This window comes from Nipponia nippon, unplaced genomic scaffold (genome assembly GCF_047370975.1).
Source record: "Nipponia nippon isolate SJK-2023a ecotype South Korea unplaced genomic scaffold, ASM4737097v1 scaffold_6, whole genome shotgun sequence".
NCBI classification, from domain to species: Eukaryota; Metazoa; Chordata; class Aves; order Pelecaniformes; family Threskiornithidae; genus Nipponia; species Nipponia nippon.
This window is the reverse complement of record NW_028262380.1, coordinates 84,007,560-84,032,477: the sequence shown is the minus strand read 5'-3', so window position 1 is coordinate 84,032,477 and position 24,918 is coordinate 84,007,560. Positions and strand designations below refer to the sequence as shown.

At 47.2% G+C, this 24,918-nt stretch overlaps 1 protein-coding gene across 1 annotated transcript in view; it reads right to left on the bottom strand.

Annotated features, from left to right (window-relative positions):
- Positions 1-617: 617 nt before the first annotated feature.
- Positions 618-24,918, bottom strand: part of CFAP299 (cilia and flagella associated protein 299) — a 222,355-nt gene continuing 198,054 nt past the window's right edge. The window contains exons 5-6 of the mRNA XM_087737361.1: positions 4,374-4,503; positions 618-1,983 (exon numbers count right to left, since the gene is read on the bottom strand). Of these exons, the coding sequence (XP_087593487.1) occupies positions 1,888-1,983; positions 4,374-4,503 (226 nt within the window). The 3' untranslated portion in view covers positions 618-1,887. The remainder of the gene's footprint in view (positions 1,984-4,373; positions 4,504-24,918) is intronic.

The following is a 24,918-nucleotide window of genomic DNA, read 5'->3' as shown; positions in this document are numbered from 1 at the left end:
TTCCCTGGAGCTGTCTCAAGACACAGGGGCAGTAAAGCCAAGCCGAGTCCATGACAGAAGCCTAGTTTTATGGAGAGATGCAAGGAACGATGGAAATCTGTATGTTTGGTACTGCTAAATGAGGGAAACACCTAGAAGCACCAAGGTCAGGAGAAGCCTGCCCTAACAGAGCAAGGTCTTCCCTCTGGAGACCGGAGGTTTCCAACGCAGGGCCCCCTGCAACATCAGAGTTACCGCGCTCTTGGGCTTTTGCTCTTGCCCCGAACAGCCCCGGGAAGCGGCACCTTTGCTCTCCCCGCAGGCTTTTACCTTGGCGCTTCCACCCGCTCTGCACGCAGGGCTCCGGGAGCCTCCCGCGGCCGGCGTGCGCTCCGCCCGCAGCACGGGGCTCTGCCGGCCCGGCGACGGGGGCGCCCGGCTGCGGCGGCGGGCGCCGAGCCCCGGGCGGGCACCGAGCCCCGGTGCCCCGGCGGGCGGGCGCAGAGCCCCGGGCGGCCGTGGCCGGCTCCGGGTGCCGCCTCCGCAGCCTGTCGGCGGGTCCCAGCCAGCGCACCAGCCTCCGTCTGCTGCGAGATTTCAGGGCGCTACGGGATGAAGAGCTCTATATAAAAGCAAGGGCTTACGGTAAAAGATTTTTATTATTTTTTGGAAGTGGCAGAACTTCATAACATTGGAAGTTTTATGGGAAAGAAAACAAGGCTTCTAAGTCTCTCCCAAATTATTGCAGCTTTGAAGTAACAGCTTTCACTTTGTAATTGTTGGAACACTCCCTTCTCCTTGCAGTAAAGGGATCTTGAATGCGCCAACTGCTAAGACCGAGGCGCTCAGCCGTTTCCAAAGGGAACGGGCTTGCGATGAGGCTGGCAGATAAACCCCACCCTATGGTAAGCCTAGCAGCGCTGCTACCATCTTTTGTCTTGTCCGCGTTGCCTCACTTGTCCTTTTCACAAGTTCACGGGACTGAGGCCAGAAAAGATCATTAAAATCATCCAGACCCTTAAGGAATAAGGTCCGGGGAATTTTATCCAGCCGCTTTCTGCCTTTGTTTCCTCTGCCTTCACCTCCACGTCCTTTTTCTTTTCCTTGTAATTATGGCTTTTGCTTCCTGCTAGTTCTTTCTGCTGCTCAGCTTTGTGCCCGTTTCCAGTTCTCCAGTAAGCAGACAGCTACGTCGGCGGTTGTACCAGCTGGATCACCTAAGTACGGGCAACGGAAGAGAGTCCCTTGGGCCGCTGCACTGCTGCCTGAACTTCTGGCAAGCTGGTACTAGAACAGCAGCAAGAGCAGGAATGGATCACAAGTGGTCTTCAAGGAACCACTAATGCCATCAGAACGCTGCAGATCTCTCTACGTTTACCAGTCTGCTGGGTACAACTTCTCCCCGCTACCCTGTGCGTGGCTTGGTCCGTATTCCGTGGTGTTAGCTGCTCAACAGAGGTCCAGGCCTACGGGAAGAAGAGTCTCCCAGGAAGAATTTAAAACATCCCGTCGCTGGGAAACTATGGGACAGTAGCTTCTTTTCTTTACTCCAGGGAAGAATGCGGCACCTCTGTCCCAGCCGCCCTGCTGCCTTAGGAGTAGTGGGAAAAGTTGGGTCCAGACCTTCTGTCTTCCCCGTAGGTGCTTTTGCAATTCACGTACCCTCCGGCTTTCACAAAGGACAAACAAGGGGCCCAGATACATGGACTCTACAGCCAGTATAGCGTCTTCCTTCCACTTTATTTCCCTCAAGGAGTGAGACACAAACCAACTCTAAACCAGTATAAAAATCCCCCTTCCTTCCTACCCCTGAACACAAGGTGAAGATCTTTCAACTGTTTCTTTTTCTTCCAGATGGCTTGAAAACAACTACACAAATCACTGTGAGAAGAGCCACACAGATGGACCTTAGGTCCCTTTTCTGATGATATGGTCATAGATAACAACATGGAGATAGAGATGTGTTTCAACAGGCGTCCGCGTTGTGTTGTCTCCTGGGTAGGCCTGAAACACAGAATATTACAGATACCCAGTCAGGAGAGAGAAAAGACACGGTTTTTAATGTCGTGCATTTTCTTCTTCTTCCCTTGGAATGTAAAGTTTGGTAAATGCAACTAGCTCTGAGGGCAGGGATTTCTCAGTGAAGATTCGTGTCCTGGCACCGGGCAGCTCGTTTCTCCTGCAATGCTTTTAGCAGATGCAAAGACAGCAATAGAGTTCTTTTAGCTCAGGACGACTAGGAACAAGCGGACCACCGACTGGTCAAAGGGAAGGCCCGCTTGCAAAGATCGGGCAGCTGGTACTAAGTCTGTTCAAGCTGAACCCCACGAGAGAGAACTGGTGCTGATTTCAGTTTGGCCCATAGCAAGCGCCTCTCGAAAGCTTGTTCTCCAACAGCGAGTGCTACAGAAAAGCCAAAGCCCGATGGATCGCATGGGGACTCACAGGTCCGTGCCCTGCAACCTGTGGGGAGACACAACTCGGTACATGGACAAACGCTTCTTACTGTGGCTCTTGGCACGTGAAGATCTTGCGCGTAGACGCTAAAGAGCTGGTTATTTGTTACAGATGTTCCGCAGCTGTAGGAAGCTGGAGCAGTGGCCCGCTTTCAAGGCAACCAAACACATTTTTAGGTATGCATTTTTGAATTTCTAACAAACCAATGCACTTATTTTGAAATGCATATAATTCGATATTTTGTACTGTTACTATTCATATGCGACCATCTTTCATGGGAAGTACATCAAAGAAACCATCATGCTAGATCAGTTCTGTAGAAACCCAAACAAATTATTGCCCAGCTTAGTTCGTGTTGGTTTTGAGAGTAACCAAAGCCTGGGCGTGTTTGTCACATCCAATCTACAGTCCAAGGACTTCAGCTGTGAAGTTTAAAAAAGTGTGGTTGGCACCAGAGGAACACAGTCCGTTTCTTACAGAGGGAAGTTGTCTATAATGTTATTACCCGTTCAGCTCTCAACATGAAAGACAAAATACCCATGGCAATTTAATCAGCTTGCAACTATGGCTGACAACGGGATGCCTCGGTATGACTCGAGGATTTGCTTTGTTTGGATTCAACTCCTATGTAAATAATGGTAGAGACCAATCAACTTCAGCAATAATGGGATCCGAGCCAATTTTAGGGGAAAGCAAAGCACACGTTTGCACTGTCAATCATATATGAGACACAGAGCCCTCAACGTTCATCCCCTTTATAGTACTACCGAGGCACAAGTATCTTCCTTTCTTTTATTCAGTTGTAAATCCTCTGAACCATGTACTGTGTGCTGGAGCAACACGGCTCTCCACAAGCAGACGCATCTAGTGTCAGATTTCTCTTTTGTGAGGGACGGGGTTTAAAATCCAAGTCTGACCCTTATGCCGGTGACAACCTCAATTTGCTGCAAGAACCAAATAACCTAAATGGGGTCGCTTTCCTTAGGACTTCTCAAATCTTTTGTGTTAAGGAGGAAGAATAAGGATTGCGTGCGGCTGGGAAAGGATTTCTGCCGGTTTCGGTTCACCGCCGCACAAGCGCTGGGGTGGAAGGTGGCCCGCGCTTCGGATGCGGGAACCGATTTTTGGATTTGCCGGTGTTCAGCAGGCCCTGCCAGGATTTGGGATATTAGAGCTTTTGTTTCAAAGCAGCCTAACATTTATTTATTTTTGTCCGATATTTATTTATGTTTATCCACCTGCAGGCATGTTTCATAATAAAGATTTGATTTTTAAGAGGAGATGAGTACCGGGACCATCAGCCCCAGGACGCGTCACCGACAGTTCAGCAATTTTTCCTCTTAGCTAGAGGCACACGTGCCGTCCTCTGAGTAAAACGCAGTGTCTTTCCACACCAGATGCACCTGCTTATGCACTCCCGTGCTTTCAGTCCTCACAGCTTCCAGTCAGTCCCGCTTTCCTCCTCAGCCTGTTCCCTCTCCCACGCTTCCCCTCCCTTAGCGCTTCTCCGCAATCCCGTTCCTAGGACACAGCCTCAGCCTGCAGCCTATCCTGGCAGTAACGGCAACAGTTTCTCGTTCGGGTTGGAAGGAAAAAGGGCAGGAAAAGGGGCAGGGTAGAAGAGAAACCCTGCTTCGGAAATCTTTCAGTTCTATCAGTTCGACTTCTGATTTTTGCTGTCACCAGGGAAAGGCCTAGACACGCTCAGTCCTGAACGAGGCAGGCTAAGTTTATCCTGACAGGGACCGGGGCAGCTGTGTTAACAAGGGGAATAGCATGTCTGAGTAAGCCTGAAATATTAGGTGTGTATCGATAAAGACACTATTTGCCATCGGACTCAATAGTTTAGCAGTCAAACTCCATTGCATAAAGGAAATTTAGAATACTGAAGGAGGAAAAAAAAAAAAAAAAAAAAAAAGAAAAAAAAAGACATTTACCTTGGGATCCACATTTATTATTTTCCTATCACTTTTGTTCTCGAAGAGTAGTCCACAGGCATTTTCTGCAATCACTTGGTAATTTGGGCTGGAATTTGAAGTGCTGACATTTCTATCCCAGTTGTAAAAGCTGTGAAAATGTGAAACAGAAATGCTGTACTTTTAATGGATGTCATTCTTCCAGCGTAAAGGGCAGATTCTGACCTCCTCATTCATGCTGAGTAGTTCCCGATTCCACAACAGCCCCTCGGAAAACCAGACCGATTCACTGAGGAGCAGAAGCCTACTAAATATTAGAAAAACTGTCCAAAGGTGGCCCTACATATCTGATCTCTGGCAAACCAAAACCGAGGCCCCTAGCTGTCTCCTCATCCATTCAGCACTAGCGTTACTAAAAGACTCAGAGCCCGGGTTATAACTAGCGGGAAGCGGTAGGGCTTGAGAACGACGACTGACGGAAACAGCTCTGGAGACCACCTGAAAGTGCTTCCCGGACCACCACAGATCTGCAAACCAGATGTGGGAACCAATGGTTTCCCCGTAGGATCTCACTGGAACTCTCGCTGCCTTACTGTTTTCCTTTCTCTTGTTTTTAATATAATTCTGGTAGTAAGGAGTTCTTGGAAGTCTCCTCGTGGCCCAGATACAGCAGTGGGGCCTGAACTCCACTCCCCAAGGAAAATCCCAGCTCCCCGGAGAGCTGTAGGTGTCAGCCTGGGATTAATTCCGGAGCAAACCGTTCCGTCAGGCTGACTGTGCTCGCTAGCTTCCAAAACGTCCGGCGCTAAACTAAAGTCCAAAGGAATCAGCCTGCTGCGTCAAATACAAAATGGACACGGGAGGGTTTCAGCACTCTATCAGTCTTTCTCCCAGGTCAGAGGTGCTGGAATTCCCCAAGCCTTCTCGCACTTTTTGGTTTTTTGACTTCTCAAACTTTTTCTCACCTGACCTCAGCCCTTTTGGGCTGTGTACTTGCCACGCAGCCAACTAACAGGCTGTCATTTGCACACTCACTGCTAGTACTGGCTTAGCAACCTTTCCGGCTCAGATGAACCTACAAATTACACGCTGCGATGGCACCGCTATGCGTACCTCGCTGGGATACTCATCTGATCCCTGAAGTGGCACGCTGCACTTCTGCTGCTGATCAGATGAGCCTATCTTTTGCGAAAGACGGGGGAGATGGGAGGAAGTCAGGCAATCATTCTGTGTGTGAGGAGGATTCAAGAAATTCAGAAAATACCTTTTCATTTTCCTGCCTTCTGCAAGGATACGCCATTCCAACTAGATACACGGTTCTGGTTTTTAAAGCGCCTTGATTTCTTCCTCACTTTGAAAAAGTGCAAAACAATAGGCCTCCCTGTTGCCTATACTAAAGCTTTTCACACCTCTGGTAGGAACGGAGCAAGGTATAACGACTGGGAGATGAATTTACAACGCCCTGACAGAATTCATCCTGGCATCTCTGAAGTCAGTGGGTGATTTGCCACGCAACTCCATAGCCTTGGATTACAGCCAGATAACGTAAAACGGTGTGCACAGCACACAGTTACGTCCTTGAGCAAGCGAGTCAGCGCAAGTAGAAGATGCCTCCCGGAAGACTGTGCAGCCCAATGCTTAGATGCCTGCAGAAAATGAGTGAAAGGTGGGTGGACAAAATACATCCAGCTCAGTAGTAATGACTGCCTTGCTTTGATATGCTAATCGGTCACGTTCATTTGTCATCCATAGAATTATTTAATGCTCCTGACTACCCACGTTAAGTGGTAAACAGAAGATTTTTTTTTTCGTTCACTGTTTAAATCTAAGAATATGAACATGCACAAACTTAGAGACAAATTAAATACACAGATTCTTTTAAGTTACTTCATATTTCATCCGTACATCCTGTCCATCCTGTCCCCCAGGACACAACTTGGTTAACAAGTCCAATCGCACACATAGAGATTGTTTCTCCTGGAAAACCACGACCAGATTAGGAAGGAATTGCTCTACGTTATCTCGGGGGCCGGGCGGGAGGGGTGGGGGATATATGTCTCTCTGCAAAGACTTCCCCACGTTCATTAAAAAGAAATAAAACATCTGAAGACGGAAATAGTCAATTAGCTGTCAATTAATAACTTCCTGCGTTTTGCCAAGTTTCCAACCCCACTCCTACCATCCTTTCCCATTTAAGCCAGTGAAGACAAGATCAGAGCTCAGACAGCCTTTCTGCTGGGAAATCGATGTCTAGTGCCAACACTTTTCATATATTCATAGCATCATAGAATCGCTAAGGTTGGAAAGGAGCTCTGAGCTCGAGTCCAACCTGTTAACCCAACTGCCTGGTCCACCTCTAAACCACCTCCCTAAGCACCACATCCACACGTTTTGTGAATACTTCCAGGGACTGTGATTGTACCACTTCCCTGGGCAGCCTGTTCCAGTGCCTAACTGTTGGACTCTTTCACTCCGTGACAAATTAGTTTCCATCACGCGCTTCGACATGAGACATGAACCCCAAGTCCACCGGCAAAACAAAGTCAACCTCTCTGAGGCCTGTACTGAGGGCTAAGAGAATGGGGCACTGTCCCGTGCAACTCGCCGGCTGCCTTCCCTACGTACAAGGCCCAAGCTTCTTGGCATTCCCATGTTCTTTAACACAAAGACCAGCAGACAGCGAGACGGCGGCTGCTTTGAGGAAGCCTGGATGTCTGGCCACAGAAGGAAATTTCCCCTGCATACCTTCATTCGTGGTGTTCTTTGAAAACTGATGACATCCCGAGAATCGAGTAAGCCTCCCACCCGCCTTCGGCAGGTAGGATGAGAAGGGCTGCTGCAGCTAGAGGACAGGGTTCCTGGGAGGACAAAGTCATAGATGCTAGCAGGAAATAATACTCCTAATACTGCCGAAATAGGCAGGAGGTCAGAAGAACATTTAGACCGGAGAAGCGAGGGGTTGGAGAAGGCTTCTCAGGAGCAGCCTCGCCCCTGCCAGTTGCTGTTAAGGTGAAACCTGCTCGCTGTAATCAATGCATTTTACCACGAGGCTGCTGCAAGAAGAGGGGGCTGGAAATCAGGACCTAGGGAATCCCATCTCATCTGTGTTTCTTCCTCTAGAATAAATGCTAAACTACATTTCAGCAATAAGGGCTATTTAGGAGTTACTATAATCCCAATCTAATCAAACTAATTTTTGTTAGCAGGATTCCATGTGGCTTTAAATTACCCTGAGATGAAAACATGCTATCAGTTGAACATGATCAAATGCCAAAGAAAAAAAATTCAGCGTACATTTTTTCTATCGTTATTTTGTTTGATTACCATGTGTTTTGGCACAAACGTAAGTTTTCAGCACGGCACTTCAGTATGTGGATTATGAGAGACTTAGAACTGCCCATAGTCCAGCTGCAAGAAGAATGCATCTTGGGTTTTGGGGTTGTTTTTTTTTTTTTTTACTTTTTTTTTTTGGTAGACAATGACTTGTTGGTGCAGTGGTACGTAACAAGTAGCACACTGTGTTTGGGAATACAGACTAAAATATGTGAGGTGGGTTTTTTCATTCATCAGCTAATTCTGGTCTGAGCAGATTTGCATTCTGCAGGCAGGCAGATGCCCTCCCCGAACACAGGAGTCTGAATACAGGTTTTTGTATCCCTAAAGTTATCCTTCGGGTACCAAGATGGCAGCACATCAAACCACATGGTGCTTACAGAATGTCTTTCATCCAAAAATCTCTGGGTCCTTTTGTAAACATGCGTTAAACCACTTGACATTCTTGTGAGATGTAAGGCAGGCTTTATTCCAGCTCATCAGTGGCTGGGAGAGCCAGGGCACAAAAAATGTTGGGAGATATTTCCCTAGGATATGTGGGCCGACGGCAGAGCAGCGAGGACTCCCAATTGCCAGCTGCAGCCAGGAGGTGGGGTGCTTTGGTTGGAGTCCTGTGACTGCTCACATTCAGGGAGCTCGACAAACTTTTCCCTAGAGGCAAATCCTCGGCAAGGTTACAAACTGGATTTTGATACCTCAGTGTGTGACTGTCCCCTTTTTTCCCTTATTCTGCAGCGGGAAATGAGCTGTGATGGAAGAACTTACACAGCTTTTTCCAGGGGCAGAAACGCCTGATGCACCCATCAGGCCTGGACAGACCGGAGAGCGCTTCAGACGCTGAACAAACTGAGGGTTGCCAATCACCATCTGACCAAAAGAAAAGAAGGTGTGCATCTGCAGGGTAAGAGCTTTGTTGTCCCAACTTACTATTTACTATTTCAATCAGCAAAATCAGGGAGACAGAACATAGTGTAAAGGTGTTTATGTCTGTGTTGGCCCCACCTTTGATCCCATGGGGTTAGATTACACTACCCTATTCTTTCTTCCCCTCGGGATAAGGATTGGTTCCTTGACTCAGTTCCCTACTTTTCTCTTCCCGCCTACACGTACACAAAGATAAAACCATTCCCTATAGCAGACTGGGACTTCAGTCAAAAACTAATTATGAACAATGATGGCTCAACAGCTTTTTTCAGTTTGTGGTTCTATGAATTTGCGATGCAAACTATCTGGCTTCAGACACCCCCCCCCCGGTAATTTACAGACCGGCTTGCTTCAGCTGGGCAGCAGCAGAAGGGTGCAGACAAGGGAGACAGGGGGATGCAGGACAACAAAGGAGACTAGAACCGGGAATAACGAGAAGCAGCGGCTCCTCCATCCTGGCGTTCTCTTTCTGTCTGCCCTCTGGTAGGAGCGACTGGTAATCATTCTAACGGGGGGGAAAATGGGCATTCTGCAGGCGCAAAGTAGCAACATACTCGGATGGGATTTGGCCCGTCAGTCCTTCCGCAGCTTTCTGGTGCAAACGAGGTCAATGCTTCGGTGGGACATGACACGACCTAATAGAGCACATATGCCTGACTCCATGCCAACCGCTGTTTCATAATAAGATGCATGTCGCAGACCTCTGGTGCAACAAGAACAAGCTACTTTTTCCACCTAAGAAATTTAAAGATGCTGCATTTTGCTTTTCTTTTTCATCTTGAAGCAGCTTTGACTGAAATAATTGTATTTATCAAATGATTGCCAGGGTCGGGTGAGATATGTTACAGTACGTCGGAAAACCAGGGCAGTTTGATTTGCCCACAGCTACTGTGCACAGTAGCTGTTTTGGTGATTTTTTCCTGCTCACCCGTGCTACGTTGTCACTACTGAATTAACACGCTATAGCATTTAGCTAAACTCACAGGGCTGATTATCTTGCAAACCAGCTGTAAATCAGGAGTAACTCCAATGAACTCTTCTATAAAAGTGGTAGAAACGAGCGTCTGGCCCGTAGGACCAGATCGTGCCTTTGTTTACTAGAGGCAGCGGAAAAGCAGCGTCCTGCCTGCTGCACACGCCGATACAAAGCAGGAGCCCTCGCAGCAGAGAGCGACTGTCTGACACGTCCTCTTCAGACTACTGGCACTGGGAGTAATGGGGATCTCTGCCTCTAATCTGTGGCCAAGCTTCCCTGACAGAACTGGCATGGTAAGGGGACGTTTAGCACTCCAGCCAGAACTCATCTTGAAGACTGTTTTGGCCTTGCCTGCCATTTAGCTAATGTGCAGTTCACAGCATCTCGTGACCGAGCTTGGGAAACAGCCCCATCAGCACCGGGGTCAGCAGTGACGTTTCACCGCCGCAAGGCAGTTCTGTGGATGAGCGCCGCGCCAGCTAGCACCGGAGGCATCTGAACCCAGCAGCGATGCCGCTGCTCCCTCTGGCTCAAACCTGGACAGCTCCTGCGCTGCTCTGCGGCCAGCGCAGCACCTTCTCCCTGCAGCTCCTCAGCGCAGCCTTTCCCTTGCATCTCTCCCAAGCGACAGCAGAAACCCTGGAATTCGGCTCAACAGAGAACAGCGGCAAAGCTGCAACAGGCTGCAGGAGGACTGATGCTCACCCAGTACATTCAACGAGCACAGGACAAGAACGAACACATCACCGCTAGTCATTGGGACTACGACTAGTCCATAGCAATGAAGCTTATGAATAGCAAGAGTTTGAAAATATCTCCCCGAGCTGCTGACTCCTCCCCTTTTTGTATTGCTTTAAAAACAAACATTTTTTTCCTTTTTCCCTTCCTTCACTTTTTTTTTTTTTTTTGAAAACAGAGGTGACACTCAGCAAGAAGAGCTCTGAAAGGAGCACATCCATGCCAATTCCTGTTCACTTGTGATTCCATAGCAAAAGTGTAACGAACTCAGCGCTCCAGGGGAGGGCCGAGATCCTGACCTGACACCACAAAACCCGCGCTGCGTGGATGCTCCCTCTGCACAGGAGACTCTGCCACGAGGACCGACGATGAATGCTACGCACAGTGAGTGCAGGGCAGCGTCCAGTGGGGCACAGAGACTGGCTTTAGGCCTGCTTTCATTTAACGTCGTCAGTGGCGTGCTGGAGCAACTTTGAGATCAAAGGGCTTGCAGAGCTCCTCTGGGCACCGTAACCCTTTGATCCTACTCTCTCCTCCTGATAACCCCTCCAAGCCCCACGGCCGCTCCACCTCCCGCCTGGGATCTGCCTCTAAGATTGCCCATTTTTCCCTACATCAAGGAGGAAAAAGGAGCGTGAGAGGCAAAAACGATAAGCACCTGCAGCTTCCATTTACCTGATGTGAAACCGTATGCCTGCTCAGCAAGCCTCTACGTCAGCTCTCACGCGTTCGGGGGCATACCGTGAAGGGCAATGCACTGAAAGGAGGTGAAGGTAAGTGCAAGGTGGCTACTTGGAGCAGTACGCTAGCAACGAGCTCACTGAGCTATAAACCCACATTGCCTGGGAAACGAACATCTAGACTGAACAAGAGCATAACACAAATCTCACTCCTATGATGTAGGCTAGAAGTGCCTCAAGGATGCTGTACGTCTGAAGCTTTCCTACTGTACGCAGCTCTTATCAAAGCATTAACTACATGGTGTGCTTTGAGTTTATCATGGCTTGCCATATTTCTCGGTCAGAACAGCAGCAACACAAAGAGGACTTGGAAAGCAATTCTGTTGCACGAGAGCGTTGAAATTCCCGCAGCCAAAAGACGCTATCATCCTGCGATTCTGTTTTTCAGCCTTTTTCTTGACAGAATAAGAAGAACCTGTCATCTTCATAAACAATAGTCATTTTTATATTGAAAAACACAGTTCCGTCTATGTTCTCAGCTACTGCCAGCGCACACCTCTCCTGCCTGTCCCTATTAACAGCTGCTGTATAGTTCATCTTGTTGGCGTCTCTACCAGCACCTAGAAAGTCCTCCGTTTCACGCACACAGAGAGACGCACACACAGAGCTGTTGAACAATTTGTTGCACAGAGCTTACTCATCAGATAAGTTTTCTTCTGGTCGTGAATTATCTATGAATCAAAGACGACTTACGATATGCGTAACACGATGAGCACGTGGTACATCTACCCTACCTGCCTATCCCCCCCCCCCCCCCGGGTATTCTACAGGCAGCGGCGGGATCCAGATGACCATCCCACCCTCTCTGCACTACCTCACCAACTGCCCGCTCTCCCGCCTCGTCCTCCTGTTATGGCACAAGCCCTTGCACTTCACCTTCCATCAAAGCCAGAGGACTTCAGTCGGGCCACATATTTCAGTCCTCATAATCTAGGCGTGTGCCTCAAGTTGGCCGCGTCAGGAGGATGTCATTAAAATCACCAAACCCTTAACTGCTACATTAATTTTCCCTTTTCATTTCCAAAGTTTAGGATTCTTCCTTCTTCCCAAACTCTCCTCACCTCTGGGCAGAACAGTTCTCTATGGGACCTTAACAAGTGCAAAGAAACTTCAGAAAGAAAAATCAGCAGGGAAAGGACGGACACTACCTTTGCTTCCAGGACAAGAAAGTACCGATCTTAACAACGTATCATCGTTGATAGGACATAGCGTATCGTTGACTGAGCATACCTTTGAGTGCCAAAGATTCCCTTTCCTTGGTTGAGTTTGGACTGAGAACTACATATGGGAAATTAAAGAAGAGAATCGCTATCTGTTTTTTAAAAACACTTAAAATAACTTCTGCACAATACCATCGTGGAGAGACTGCGTTACTGCCTGGCTGGGATGACCACTGTAATTCAGGTACTTTCAGAATTCGGAAACGGTGCCGCTTCCTCAAACCCTGGCAGAACTTTCTGCGATAACTATTGCTGCATGTACTTATACTGTATCTCCAGACACGGGACTGCTGCCATACGCTGGAGTCCACAGAACTGATTCGCCCCTGCTGTATACTGCTAAGTGCTTCTGTGCAAATAGGTGGGCAACAAAAAGAGTCTTTTATCAGACAGAAAACACGAGGTGTAAGGGAAACCGTTCACTGCGTCGCTCCATCTCTGAAACTCGCTCCCGCTTCCGAGAGTCGCGTATCGCGGAAGCCAGGCACTGCCAGACAGAGGATCGCAACTGGCGTCGCGTGAACTGGCCGACATCCCTTCTTAACCACTGCCCGGGGGCTTTTGCTCCCTCTGCGACCCAGCGTGCGACGCCCCATCTCTGCCCCGCCGCCCAGGGCTGTGCCCAGGGCACGCCGCGAGCCGCGGCGCCGGCGGGAAGGCGCGGGTGGCTGCAGGCTGGGCGGCAGAACCGACACAACCGAACCCCCTCTGGCACCCGAGCCGAGCGTGGGCCATCCTTTCTGCGATTCCCCCCGGCTCTCCGCCGCTGGCAGCGCAGGCCCAGAGCTCCAGCTCGCAGGTCCGTCTGCTTTTGCTTTCAGCGGGTGTTACCAGACACCCTCAGCATCGCAGCATTTCAAAATGCTTCTCGTAGCCAAGACAGTTTTTGGGTCATCTGCTCAATACTCCCAGCACTGTTTGAACTTCGGCTGGGTACGCCTCCTGCATTTTAGGATGAAGGCTAACATCAGTAAGAAAAAGAGACGAAATGAAAGCAATAAAAGGAAAATAAATTGAAGTCCTCAGGGTTATAGGCCCGATCCCAAGAAATTATGAAACTACCGTCAGGCTCCAGAAGTTGTGCAGTAATCACTCACAATGTGTTATCTTATTAGTTCTCTCCACCTTTAGAGAATAAAACCACCCGACACATTAGGATTTATAGCCAACGAAAAGAAAAAGTTTTATCTTGAAGCTACAACAAAGAAGATAAAAGAGAGGCATGTAATTGTTGAAGGAACAACAAGATGAACAGCTTATGCATATTGTGCAATTCATAATCACCGAAGGCCTGTTGAAAGTTGCGTATAGCTGATAGATCAACGTACAAAACCAGAGTCCCTGTTCTTTTGCATACCGGTACATGGCAATTGCAACGGCAGTCAGCCGATCAAGTAATTTCTTTTTTCCTAATATGCCTTTTCAAAGCATCTTCAGATGGAAGCCAAAAAAACCCACCCTATAAAAATAAACATCTCAGTCATACAAGTTTCCGTCCTAGCCGGGCCTTGGGTGTTAAAACAAAACCAAACCAACCAAAGCAAGCAAGCGCCATTTACAAAAACATGCAGGCAGTGGTCACTCTGTCCCTGTCCCACACCAAGTGGTGTGGCCAGCCAAGGTTCTGAACAAGGGTCACTGCAGAACAGCGAACCTCAACTTCACTCGCTACGGATTTACCGAAACCGGGCCCCCACCACGGCAAACAAAGCGGCATATAACCATCAGCAGTGAGACAGGAAAAGAGATCGCTGAATCTTCCTCAGGAAAGAATCAAATCTTAGGGGAAGATCTATCATCTGATGATCTGAGGGGAATTTCTAGCAAAGGCTGACCTAGAAATGAAGAAAGGCATCACAGCAGAGCACTTCTCTGCTTGCCACACAGGTTCACTTATTAGCTTTCCTCTCCCATTAACGAAAAGCCAGAGTATGACAAACAACTGCAGCCCTGCGCTATCGTTCGACTAATTGCTTCAGGTGCCAAAGATGGAGGTAAGTGCCAAGACAGATTTCCAAAGCCAGGCGGTTTCTCGTAGTAGGCAGGGTGCACTGCAGGGAGCATCCACGGGTTTTTCAAAATCCCTCAGGCACGTGCCTACACCTTTAAAGCTTTTAAAACCGTGACATTCAGATGTGCGCCGAAGTTGCATTGAAAACGATGCTTAGGTGCTTTGTTGGATCAGAGTCATAAGAAGACGCGATGAGCAGGAAGACCTGGAGGAACTAAATGGCAACTAGACAGGTGGGCGAGCTAGGAAAGGAAATGTCCAAGTATTGTTGCATATCGATTTGGATGAGTGTATTTGTGGAGCTGGGCCAGCTTCTCCAACGTCTTCCCTTCTGAAGGAAGCAGGGTTAACATCCATGAATAAATTAGCCTCCTGATCAAAGTTTTGATTAAGCATCTGAGATGAAACGATAGATTTTTCTGAAGGCACGCATTAAAAGCATGCTTAATGTATGCACGTATCTCTCTCTTTCTTCCTGTGGTTTCTTTCAAAGGGTCGTCTTCCTTTCCAACTGCTATCTCCTTAGGCAAAGAGTTGAGTCCAGAAAGAATTCATCTAGAAAACCACGTGCTAAAACTTCTAATGATCAGCTGAACAGATGACAAATAATAGTTTTATGAAAAACGAACATTTCTTTTTTCCCAGTATTTTACTTCAGTGGTGTGAGGTAAATCCAGGGGAGACAGCCAACCTTCAAGACTTGGAAAGGATTCGTTGCTCCTTCCCAGACCTCACTAATGCAAATCCTTTAAAATCCTAATGGCATGGGCACTAAGGGAATCCTCAGAGCAACCAGTCTGCTGAACGATCAAGGCTGCAATTTCCAAGCGACCTGGGGACATTTAGATGCATCCTTCCCACCGGAACTGAAAAACGACACATGAAAATCTCAGGGCCTGAGAAGAGCTCAGTTGCGCTCGCACCTTAGTCTAGAAGACTGCGAAATTGCTGGGTGCGACCTCGGGCACTGCGGGTCCGGGGGGGCACCGGCCTGCCTTGCTGTTTTCTGCAAGATGTTGCATAACAAGCCTCACATTCTTCAAACTTTGCCAACTATACAAACATTTAGAAGAGAAATACTAAATATTTAGGCACGCTTTCAAAATACTCGTCTACAACTCCCTCCTGCCCCCCCCCCCCCCCCCCCGCTTTCTGCAATATGTTCAGGATTTTATCTATATCACAGTGACATCGGCTTTTAAATACAGAGGAATAGGAGAGATGAGAATGCATCAGGAGTTTCCATCTTGAGCAACTCAACTTCCCTTCAAGTGGCAAAAATGCCAGCTTTTCAGAAAAGGACTACCCCGTCTTGAGGAAAAAGGTCTTTGCCAGAGTCACTCCTAACCTTATTAGATCCGAAGGGCTGTTGTAAAACACATCCTGGGAAAACCTCTGGATTACAAACTCTAGGTTCAGGATGTAAAAATTGCTGCAAAATGGGCTTTGCAGTTTCCACCTTGCCAATACTAGTTAAGAAAAAAATGTGTTTTCCTAGGATTTGGCAGCACCAGAGCACCTGGGAGACTGCCGAGTCTGGGGAGAATTACTAACAGCTAGTAATGGAAAAACAAAATCTTAAAAAGTAAGTTTCTTGGTTATTTAAAATACCGTGGGTTTAACTTCAGGCACCACATCTTGCAAACACTGGCCTTGGTATGATCCGTTAGTTTCTTACGGTTGAACGGTTGGTACAGGAAAAGACAGTACCTATTCTCTTTGCTGCTAAAAATTTGATATAACCCATTCGCTACACACATTTCAACTATTTGCGATGCACAGCAACACACAGCTTGAATGGCTCAAATCAACGTAAGTATTGAAAGCAGATTGGTTTTTTAACGCTTTCAAATCACAAACATACTATCAATCCGGGAGACTGACATATCCAATTTAAACGTACGTTTAGGAACAAAGCAAAGAGATGACAGTGCATCAGGCAGGCAACTTCTCTATTTCAATCCAAACAAGGCGGCAGAGCTGTGACATTAATAAAGCAAAACGGCACAGAGAGTATTCCCATTCCTTATCTCTTCTCTACGATAAATTCGTAGCTTGTAACCTGACTGCAAAGCTTATGCACTTGAGACAAACATGTATAACGAGATAGTCAAACTCCGTCATCTACTTGCACATTAAAATGAGAAACAGCCTATAACCAGAACCTCTTTGAGGTCTGGAGAGATAAAAAGGACGGAGGCCCCAGTTCCTCAAACTATATGAAACGCATTGAATACGACAGGACTACGCAGCGCACCGAAAGCTCTGCACACGCTTGGGTCAGAAAAACCATTCCAGGAGGCGGCTGTATGAAGAGGTTGTACATGTTAACAGCAGGCAGCAGGGAAAGTAGGAAAAAGAGAGAGAAGCTGAAGGAGACCTTCATGTGGTTGCAGGGGCGCTGCGTACGTGAGGACACAGGGCAAGCGGTTTGAAAGCATTCGCTGGGTCTTGCAGGTGAGGTCGCAGATCCCGGATCCGACGTGGCGGAGAGACGCCGCCGACCAAGTGTCGCAAGGGAGCGAGTTGGCCGCGGTGACTGTTACTCGCATGAGCTGCAAACCGCCTGAAGTTATCTGAATCACAGGGAGCAAAGAAAGAAAGTACACGTCCTTATGCAGAATGATCGAATCTGTTCAAAAGAAGATAAACTGACACGTAGGACTACCCGGGCTGCAGTTACTACAACTTTTCCAAAAAAGACCGTTTAGATTAACAGCTGACAATGTGAACGTTACACCTTTCCTTAAGATCTGAACAATCGGATCTCCAGAAGGTGCGCACTGAACGCGGCCGCTGTAATGACTGCATACTCCCTACCCCTATGAAGAACAAAGCTATCGAACAAATCAAATCAGCAATACAGTTTTCAAGAAAATCACTCGCCCTGTTTGTCTTCAATAGGCAGATGTACAGAGGATATCACTGCCTATTATAGATAAAGAACAACTGCAACAACCTCCTCAGCAAGCTACAACTTCGAAGCAATTTTTTTCTAGCTTACATCGATCGACCTTTTCTGCTTACTACTCGTAGACCACAACCGGGGTGCGCTTTACTCTTTCTGCATATATGTCCACCAAACAGATGAATATGTAGTATCGAGAGTATCCTGACACTGAAAATGTGCAACTACTTAAAACATCCCATCCGAAAAGAGAAACAGTGGCACTATGGCTGAGATGCCCCAATCCTACAGTTTTAATTGGACTTTCCTGTGTGACTTTGCTGACTTCCAGAATTTTACGCTGCCTGATTTCACTAGCTTTCTGACAGGGTATCAGTTCGGAAGCTTGAAAACTCCCATCTTTTCCACGGGATATTCACCCCAGGACATAACATGAAAAGATTACCACAAATAATATAAAACAAATAGATTTTGCCATCTGCTTCAAAACCTGCCGAGTCTGATAGCACCAGCGTGGCTCCTGTTGAAGCTGTACATTTAGTCCCAGCGGAATCAAGGGGGAGATCTTCTCCCAGGGCTGCTGCGCTCCGCGAGAAGGTCTGCCGTGGTTTCAAAAGATGGTGAAAAGTTCCTTCCCTATAGTCTTTCGCACACTGCTGGGATGTTCACAATTACTTGAAACAGAAAAGTTTTAACAGTGTTTAATAAAAAATAAATTGGCAATCATTGGCATAGACTGTAACGAACGCTCAGGAAAAGAGCCGAAGCAATTTAACTGGTGGGTACGGGAAATAAAATCTGAGACTTTCATTAATGCTACGACAATGGCAAACTGGGTCTGAGGCATCTGGCTGAGACGCTGCTCAGTGTCAAACATCCGTGCTGTTAGGAAAACAGATGTGACAGAATTTAGATGCAAGTGCAACGACCAAAAGCCAGAGATGGAAAAAAATACAGAAATAATAATCCCAGTTCTTCGCTAACGTATAGATGATTTTTCACAGGTCAAAAGATCGTTTTGAGCGTTAGTTCCCAATGAAAGCATTTTAAGTGAGGAGTATCAAGCCAGTGGCTTCAACTTGTCCAAACCATAGCAAGAAAAAAAACACAGAATAATCATTAGGGAAAACATTAGCACAGTAATAACGAGAAGCGAATGTCCTGTAAAGCCTAAAGCGTACATAGATGAAGGTTTCCTGCAAACTGGTTCAGTGCCCTCATCAGTTTGATAGCAGAAAAAACCTGTTGTTTTGAACTTTTGTCCCACATTTATCGCTTTTACGTGTTTTAAGAAATAATCTAAAGAAAAGAGCGGAGTTTGCGATATTCAGAGAATGGGAGCGGATCCCTTGTCCTGTGCATCCTCCAAGACCAAGATGCTTTGATGTCTGAAAAAGACTGTGATTCTAAGAGAAAGAAAAGAAAAGAAAAAATTAAATAGCTTCGATCTCAGTCAGGTCCAGGACAATGCTCCGCTGAGAGCAGCCCCACGTGCCTGTCCCATATCCGCACATTACACACGAATAAAACCATGATCCAGAGAGGTGAATGCAAAAACTCCCTTTTAGGCCAAAGCTACTGCTTCTCTTTGAAAGGATATTCAGAATCGTTATTTGCAAATCCTGGCAAGTTCTCTCTCGTTTAGGAGCAATGTAAGAACAACTCTCATTTAAGTGTGTGTAGCGTTTCACAGCATAAAAACAGAGACAGCAAAGCCTTTCGCATACTTTGCAGAAGAACGTATCCATAAAGTTCCTCGAGAGCTACAGTAAGATTACTCTGATTTTAACGAGCGGGTAAGTAACAACAGTTGTAAGATGGCAAGAAAACGCAACAATTGTCATCTAACATAGAAACGGATCAAGCGAGAGGGGGAAAAGCAAAAATGCGACAACGATGGGGAGCATCCGCCTACCGGGCGGCACAGACAGCGATGTTACAAACCGCGATGGGGAGAAGACAGAGACCAGAACTTAGCAAAACAATTTAAAACACACAGTTTTCAAGAAACATCTTTCTTTGAAGACAGTGTATGTGGGGCGTATACAAGAAAAAAGGAAGATTAATTGCTTCCCAAAACACTGGAACAGAACAATGGTTTAACAATGGGAAAACACGACTTGTAGGAGATCAATAACTTTCTAGCAGTTTTAAATTAAAAAACATAGATAAGTTGTTCCCCTCCCTAATGTTTTGAGCTGGACTCTCAAATATTATGATTTATAACTCATGTCATCATTGTTTTTCCACATCTGCTTCATGTAGTCGAATGTTTTAGAGTACTGGAAATACTTGTGTCGTACATAGAACGGAATATTGCCACGGTGTCCTGGTTTTGGCTGGGACAGAGGTTAATTTCCTTCCTGGTAGCTGGCATAGTGCTGTGTTTTGGATTTAGTATGAGAATCATGTTGATACCACACCGATGTTTGAGTCGTTGCTAAGCAGTGCTTACACTAAATCAAGGACTTGTCAGCTTCCCATGCTCTACTGACTGACTAGGCTGGAGATGCACGAGAAGCTGGGAGGGGGCACAGCCAGGACAGCTGACCCCAACTGGCCAAAGAGATATTGCATACCATATGACATCACGCCCAGTATAGGAACTGGGAGAAAGCTGGCTGGGGGGCCGCTGCTCGGGGACTGGCTGGGCGTCGGTGGGTGGGTGGTGAGCAATTGCATAGTGCATCACTCGCTTTGTATATTCTTTTAGTATGATGAGGATTTAATTTTAATTATGAAACTGTTCTCATCTCAACCCATGAGTTTTCTCACTTTTACTCTTCCGATTCTCCCCCCCCACCCCACCGGCAGCGGGGAGCGTGAGCGAGCGGCTGTGCGGTGCTCAGTTGCCGGCTGGGGTTAAACCACGACGCATGTCCAACACTAAGAAGAAGGGGTATCCTCAACCAAAAGTTGAGAAAACCTACCAGTTCCTATGCGTCCAACTAGAGCTATACGCTACCACAACTCCTGCCTCCCATACGTTTGTTTTAAAATATGCCACCTGTCTTCTTCAAGACAGAATTTTGCAAGTACAGAACACAACATAATTCATGTTATACTTGAGTATTTTATGTATTTATAATTCATGTTATACTTGAGTATTTTATGTAAAGCTGTAATTTTGCGAGACGCACGTACGTCAAAAGGCATTTGCAGGCATATATCGGTGTTTAAGTGGAAATGTGAACATAGCAGGAAAATTAGCGTAGAATTCAAGAAGGAAGCCTATCAACACAAACGTATGCAAATATGCTCTGGCAAAACCGCAGAAACCCTGGCAAATCACGGTCCGTAACAGCTCCGAGCTTTCACCGTGCCCCTGCTGCTGGCACACTTGGAAGCCAAGGGCTGTCACCGTTCCTCTGCCCTGCAGACGAGGGAAGGGGCTTCCACGGCAAACAGCCCCCACCAAAACGCCCTCCCCATCCACGTGCGCAGGGTCATCTGCTGCGACGTCAGCGAGACAGCGATCGTGCTCTCGCATGCAGACTGCGCCTCTTCCTCTCTGACACGTAGGTCTGAAGCCACACAGGAATTTATAGATCAGAACTAGCGCTCCCATTCTTCATCCCTGCTGTGGTGTTCAGTGTAGCATTATTTAAACGAATAACAGGGCTTCCAAAACATTATCTATTTCCTTGTTTATTTTAGCAAATGTGAGAGGTCTGATTAAACAACGGTGGGTTTTTCGTTAAAAGGGGCAAATGTTGTGAAAATTCTGACTTCCGTATCAGTTTTGGGCTGAAAAGGTTGGGATTATATGTTGTAACATGATATGATAAATGTGGGATTACATGATGTGAGAAATAATTTGAATGTTCCATGGGGAGGGGGGGAAATTATCTCCTTCCCTCACTAATTCTACTAAGTGCTTTACATGGGTACCATTACCTCCAAAGAGCATTAAGCAGAGAAGAATTCCCGGCCTTAAATGCTAGCCCATGCTTCTCCCACCCTTTCTCCTGCTGTTCTTCAGGAAATATTTGCAGTGTGATGACAACACGTGTGATCTGCCTGTGCACAGAAGGCCATAAATCCACATTACCAAACGTTGATCTGAGCTTTTGAACATCTTGTAGAGCGTGGTATCAGTATCCCACAAACCTCAGGGTATACCAGCGCAGGAGAGGGAGCTAGCCAGATACCGTGCCGTTACAAACAACATTTTGATCTGGGGATGTAATGAGAAGCAGAATTGCAGGAAGGTTTCCTCGGTGGCAGCTCCAGCGCGGAGGTGCAGGTGCGCTGCCCAGACAGAGTGCTGAAACAATGCGTTTCTGGCATAGCGAGGACTCCGGCTTGGCTCGACACGCGCAGCTTTCGCATCCAAACCTTGTTACTAGATCAGCCTGGAATGTCATTCTAAATCCATAGTCTCCAGGCATTAATCAAGAAAGGGGGCCGGCAGGAGGGGGGATAGCCTATTTAAAACTCATAGCAGAGGAAAAACGTACCCTCCAAAAATGCCCTATCGGTGAAAGGAATTAAGTCACTTTCCTAGCTTGTGGTCATGCTCAGAGACATAATAAAAATAACCTGTGGGACCCATAGAGTACCTGCAGTTAACTTGTCATCACGTGCAGATGTATGGTATCTTTACTATTGCAGCGCACTACATTATTTCCTTAAATTGGTCTCATGCTTCAGCCCCTGGAAAGGCACCAGAAGAATTTACTGGGGCTGCGAGACTCGGATTGCACTGAACAAGCCCCACTGGGCTCACCTGGAAAAGCACGGGAACTCCCTGCCACTCAACCATTAAGCCTGGGATAAAAGGGAAAATGAAAAGCTCCGAGAGTCGCACTGAGCGGCCACCGCGACCCGAGCTGCAGGCTCTGAAATCCGGGAGGGCTGCTCCTACGCTGCCGCAGCGACGCCGCGGCACCCCCGGGGTGAGAGCTGCGTCGCTGCCGCTGTCGCGCCACCGCCCAGCCTCGGAGAGCACGCGATGGGGCGATGCTCGTTCCCACGAAAAACACAGACACAAAGAATTGTTACGAGGGTTCCCAGAGGAACGTCCAATTTTGCGAGCTCTCCGTAAGCACCTGTGAGTGAGAGGGGAAGAGGAGGCAGGGGGAATGAAGGAAATTCAGAGACCAAGAAAACTGGGAAAAGATTTAAAACAAAACTAAAGACGAGGAAAACAAAGTCATACACTTATTTCACGGAGGAAAAGAAGGGAGGCCTACGTTGGATGACAGGGAAAAAAAAAAAGTCAAAAAGGACACGACACACTTTTTAACATTGACAGTCTTTTAAATCTGAGCCACACGATTCCTGCTTGGCATACCCCCTGTTGGCATTAAGCAAGCTGCCCTGTCTTCAAGTAGACGAGGCTGAAACGCATCCCTCGGGCTTTCTCCTGAAGGCTCACTGACTCACGAACCAGGCTTCCATCTGCTCTCCATAAGCATGGATGCCTTCACAATATTTTGAAAATAAAATCACTATCGTGTGTCATATAAAGATTTTCACAAACACAAGTATGAACTCTGTAGTGCAAACCAACAAAAGAAGATTGTCTCCCTCCCCCCCCCCCCCCTTTATTTAATTAATCAGGAGAAGCACAGCTAAATATATTCTTTATCCACACCTATCTCTGCTAGAGGCCAGGAGTCTGGTTTCTTTACCTTCCTAATACACCTCAAGAGATGCAGATTTAAAGGCTTGTCAGTACTTCCAGTGGCATGGAGAAGCGATACAGTCAGCGTACACCGCTTATAAAGCATGTGTTCCTTTTTACGAATACTTCTAGAAGCAAACTGGAAATGACTGCACTTACACTGACTTGGGTTTGATGAATTATCTTTGACATGACCATTGCAGCCAGAAAAGAAGATCCTCTAAGACGCGGTTGATTTTTATGTAAATACTTAGTTTCACTGATGAGATCTAAGGACGAGCAGCGAAACGATTAGAAGCGCAAGACATTTCCATAGCACGAAAGATGAACTGGCATTATGCCGGAGAAAAGACAAATACGTGGCATCACGATAATCCAAAAAGAAGGGGAAACACAGTGATACCGAATAAGAGCTTTTAACTGGAAATACTTTTTTATACACGATCAAATGACTTGCAGACCTCTGCTGCGGCAAAGGAGATAAGCAGATTCAGTTCGGGGTACCGAGGAATTTTTCAACCAAATGTTTATTTCAAGACCCTGACTGCTCAGACCTCACCCAGGATGTGGGAAATCCAGTTGCATATCCATCCTTCATTGCATCTTTAATTACTGACATAGCTCAGACAGGAGAGCTTGAAAAATGCAGCCACAAGAGCCAGCAATCGCCGAGATACCCTGAGCTCATGAGGGGTTGTTCTCTGTCTCTCCCTGCTCCTTTCCTCCTCTCTTTTCCCCCCGAACATTTTAAAGATACTAGGTCTTTTCCAAAGAATAGTTCTGGAAGTTTTAGGGAAAGTTTTTTCAAGGAGTTAAAACAGATCCCTCCCTCGGTATTACTGCTGGTTCCTGGAAGCTTGTCACCGAGAAACCACCTCTGGTCTCTTAGGGCAGGCACAGGTAGGGGCTATCTGTCACCGGGGTTGGGGCTTCACCCTGCTAAGCGTTCGGGAGAAATCCTGTTTATGGCAAGACGTAGCGCTTCTCCCGTTGAACTTTAACATTGTCTGCCACAAACGCACAGCTTTACCCACAGCAGCTGGCAACTAAAGCAATACCATTACTCATCAATGCAGCGCAGAAGAACTTCGCCATCATTTTCACTAGGATATAGCTGGCAACTGAAGAAAGCACTAGTTATTCCATACAACCATCCATTAAAAAATCTGGACATAGCGACTTCAGCCACAGCTATTTCCTAGTCTAACTAGGAGGGAAAAGTGGTTTCTCAGACACCCACGTGTGGCCGAAATCACACGCTGCCCCAGGATCACCACACAGTGCTCTGGCTGACGTCTGTACGTCTGGACAACGCACCAAAAGCACAAAGTTTCCAGAAAAGTACTCGCAAAACTATGGGAGACTGCAGCTTCATTGCGAGCATTCCTTTGATGTCCATTGCTAACGAGCAACACCCGGATCAGCCAGCACGAGGCAAACGGAAGCTACGCTTGCAGGGCCGGAGCAGATGCGTCCAGGCGACCCGGCGCAGCCCAGGCCGGCGACGTGCTGCCCTGGGCTCCGCGCTGCCTCAACTCCTCTCCCTCCACGCTTCGCACGCTCGTTCCTTCTAACATAAATTTTAAATGAACAATGCAACTAATCGCGGTGCGCCACATTTTAACCTACGTGCTTCTTCACGTTTTATGCGCCAGCGCATTCGGTAACCAAAGCCCCAATCTAGGGTCCTCATTCAGTTTTTTTTGTTTGGAAAAGCATGTAAATATATGCTTTAAGCATTCCTCTAAATACGGAAGCAGTTAAGTGAATGCCTAATTAGGTCCCTTGTTTGCGACCTCACCCATTAGCTGCTATTGTTTCTAATATTATTAATTTCGCTGCAGCCATGCCGGGAAGCCCATTCTGGTGGGCACCTTGAAGGGGCCTTTAGCAACAACGCACCTTGCGAGGGTTAGGCACGTTCTCCACGAGCGAGACGTGGCTGGGTTTGCGGCACACCGGCTGGCAGATCTTACCCAAACACCGGGACGATTTAGAAGAGCTTGATAACAACCAGCCCGACAGCACCAGCACATATCTATTGCCAGCATTGCAAAGATTAATTCAGTATCATTTCTGGTCCACGT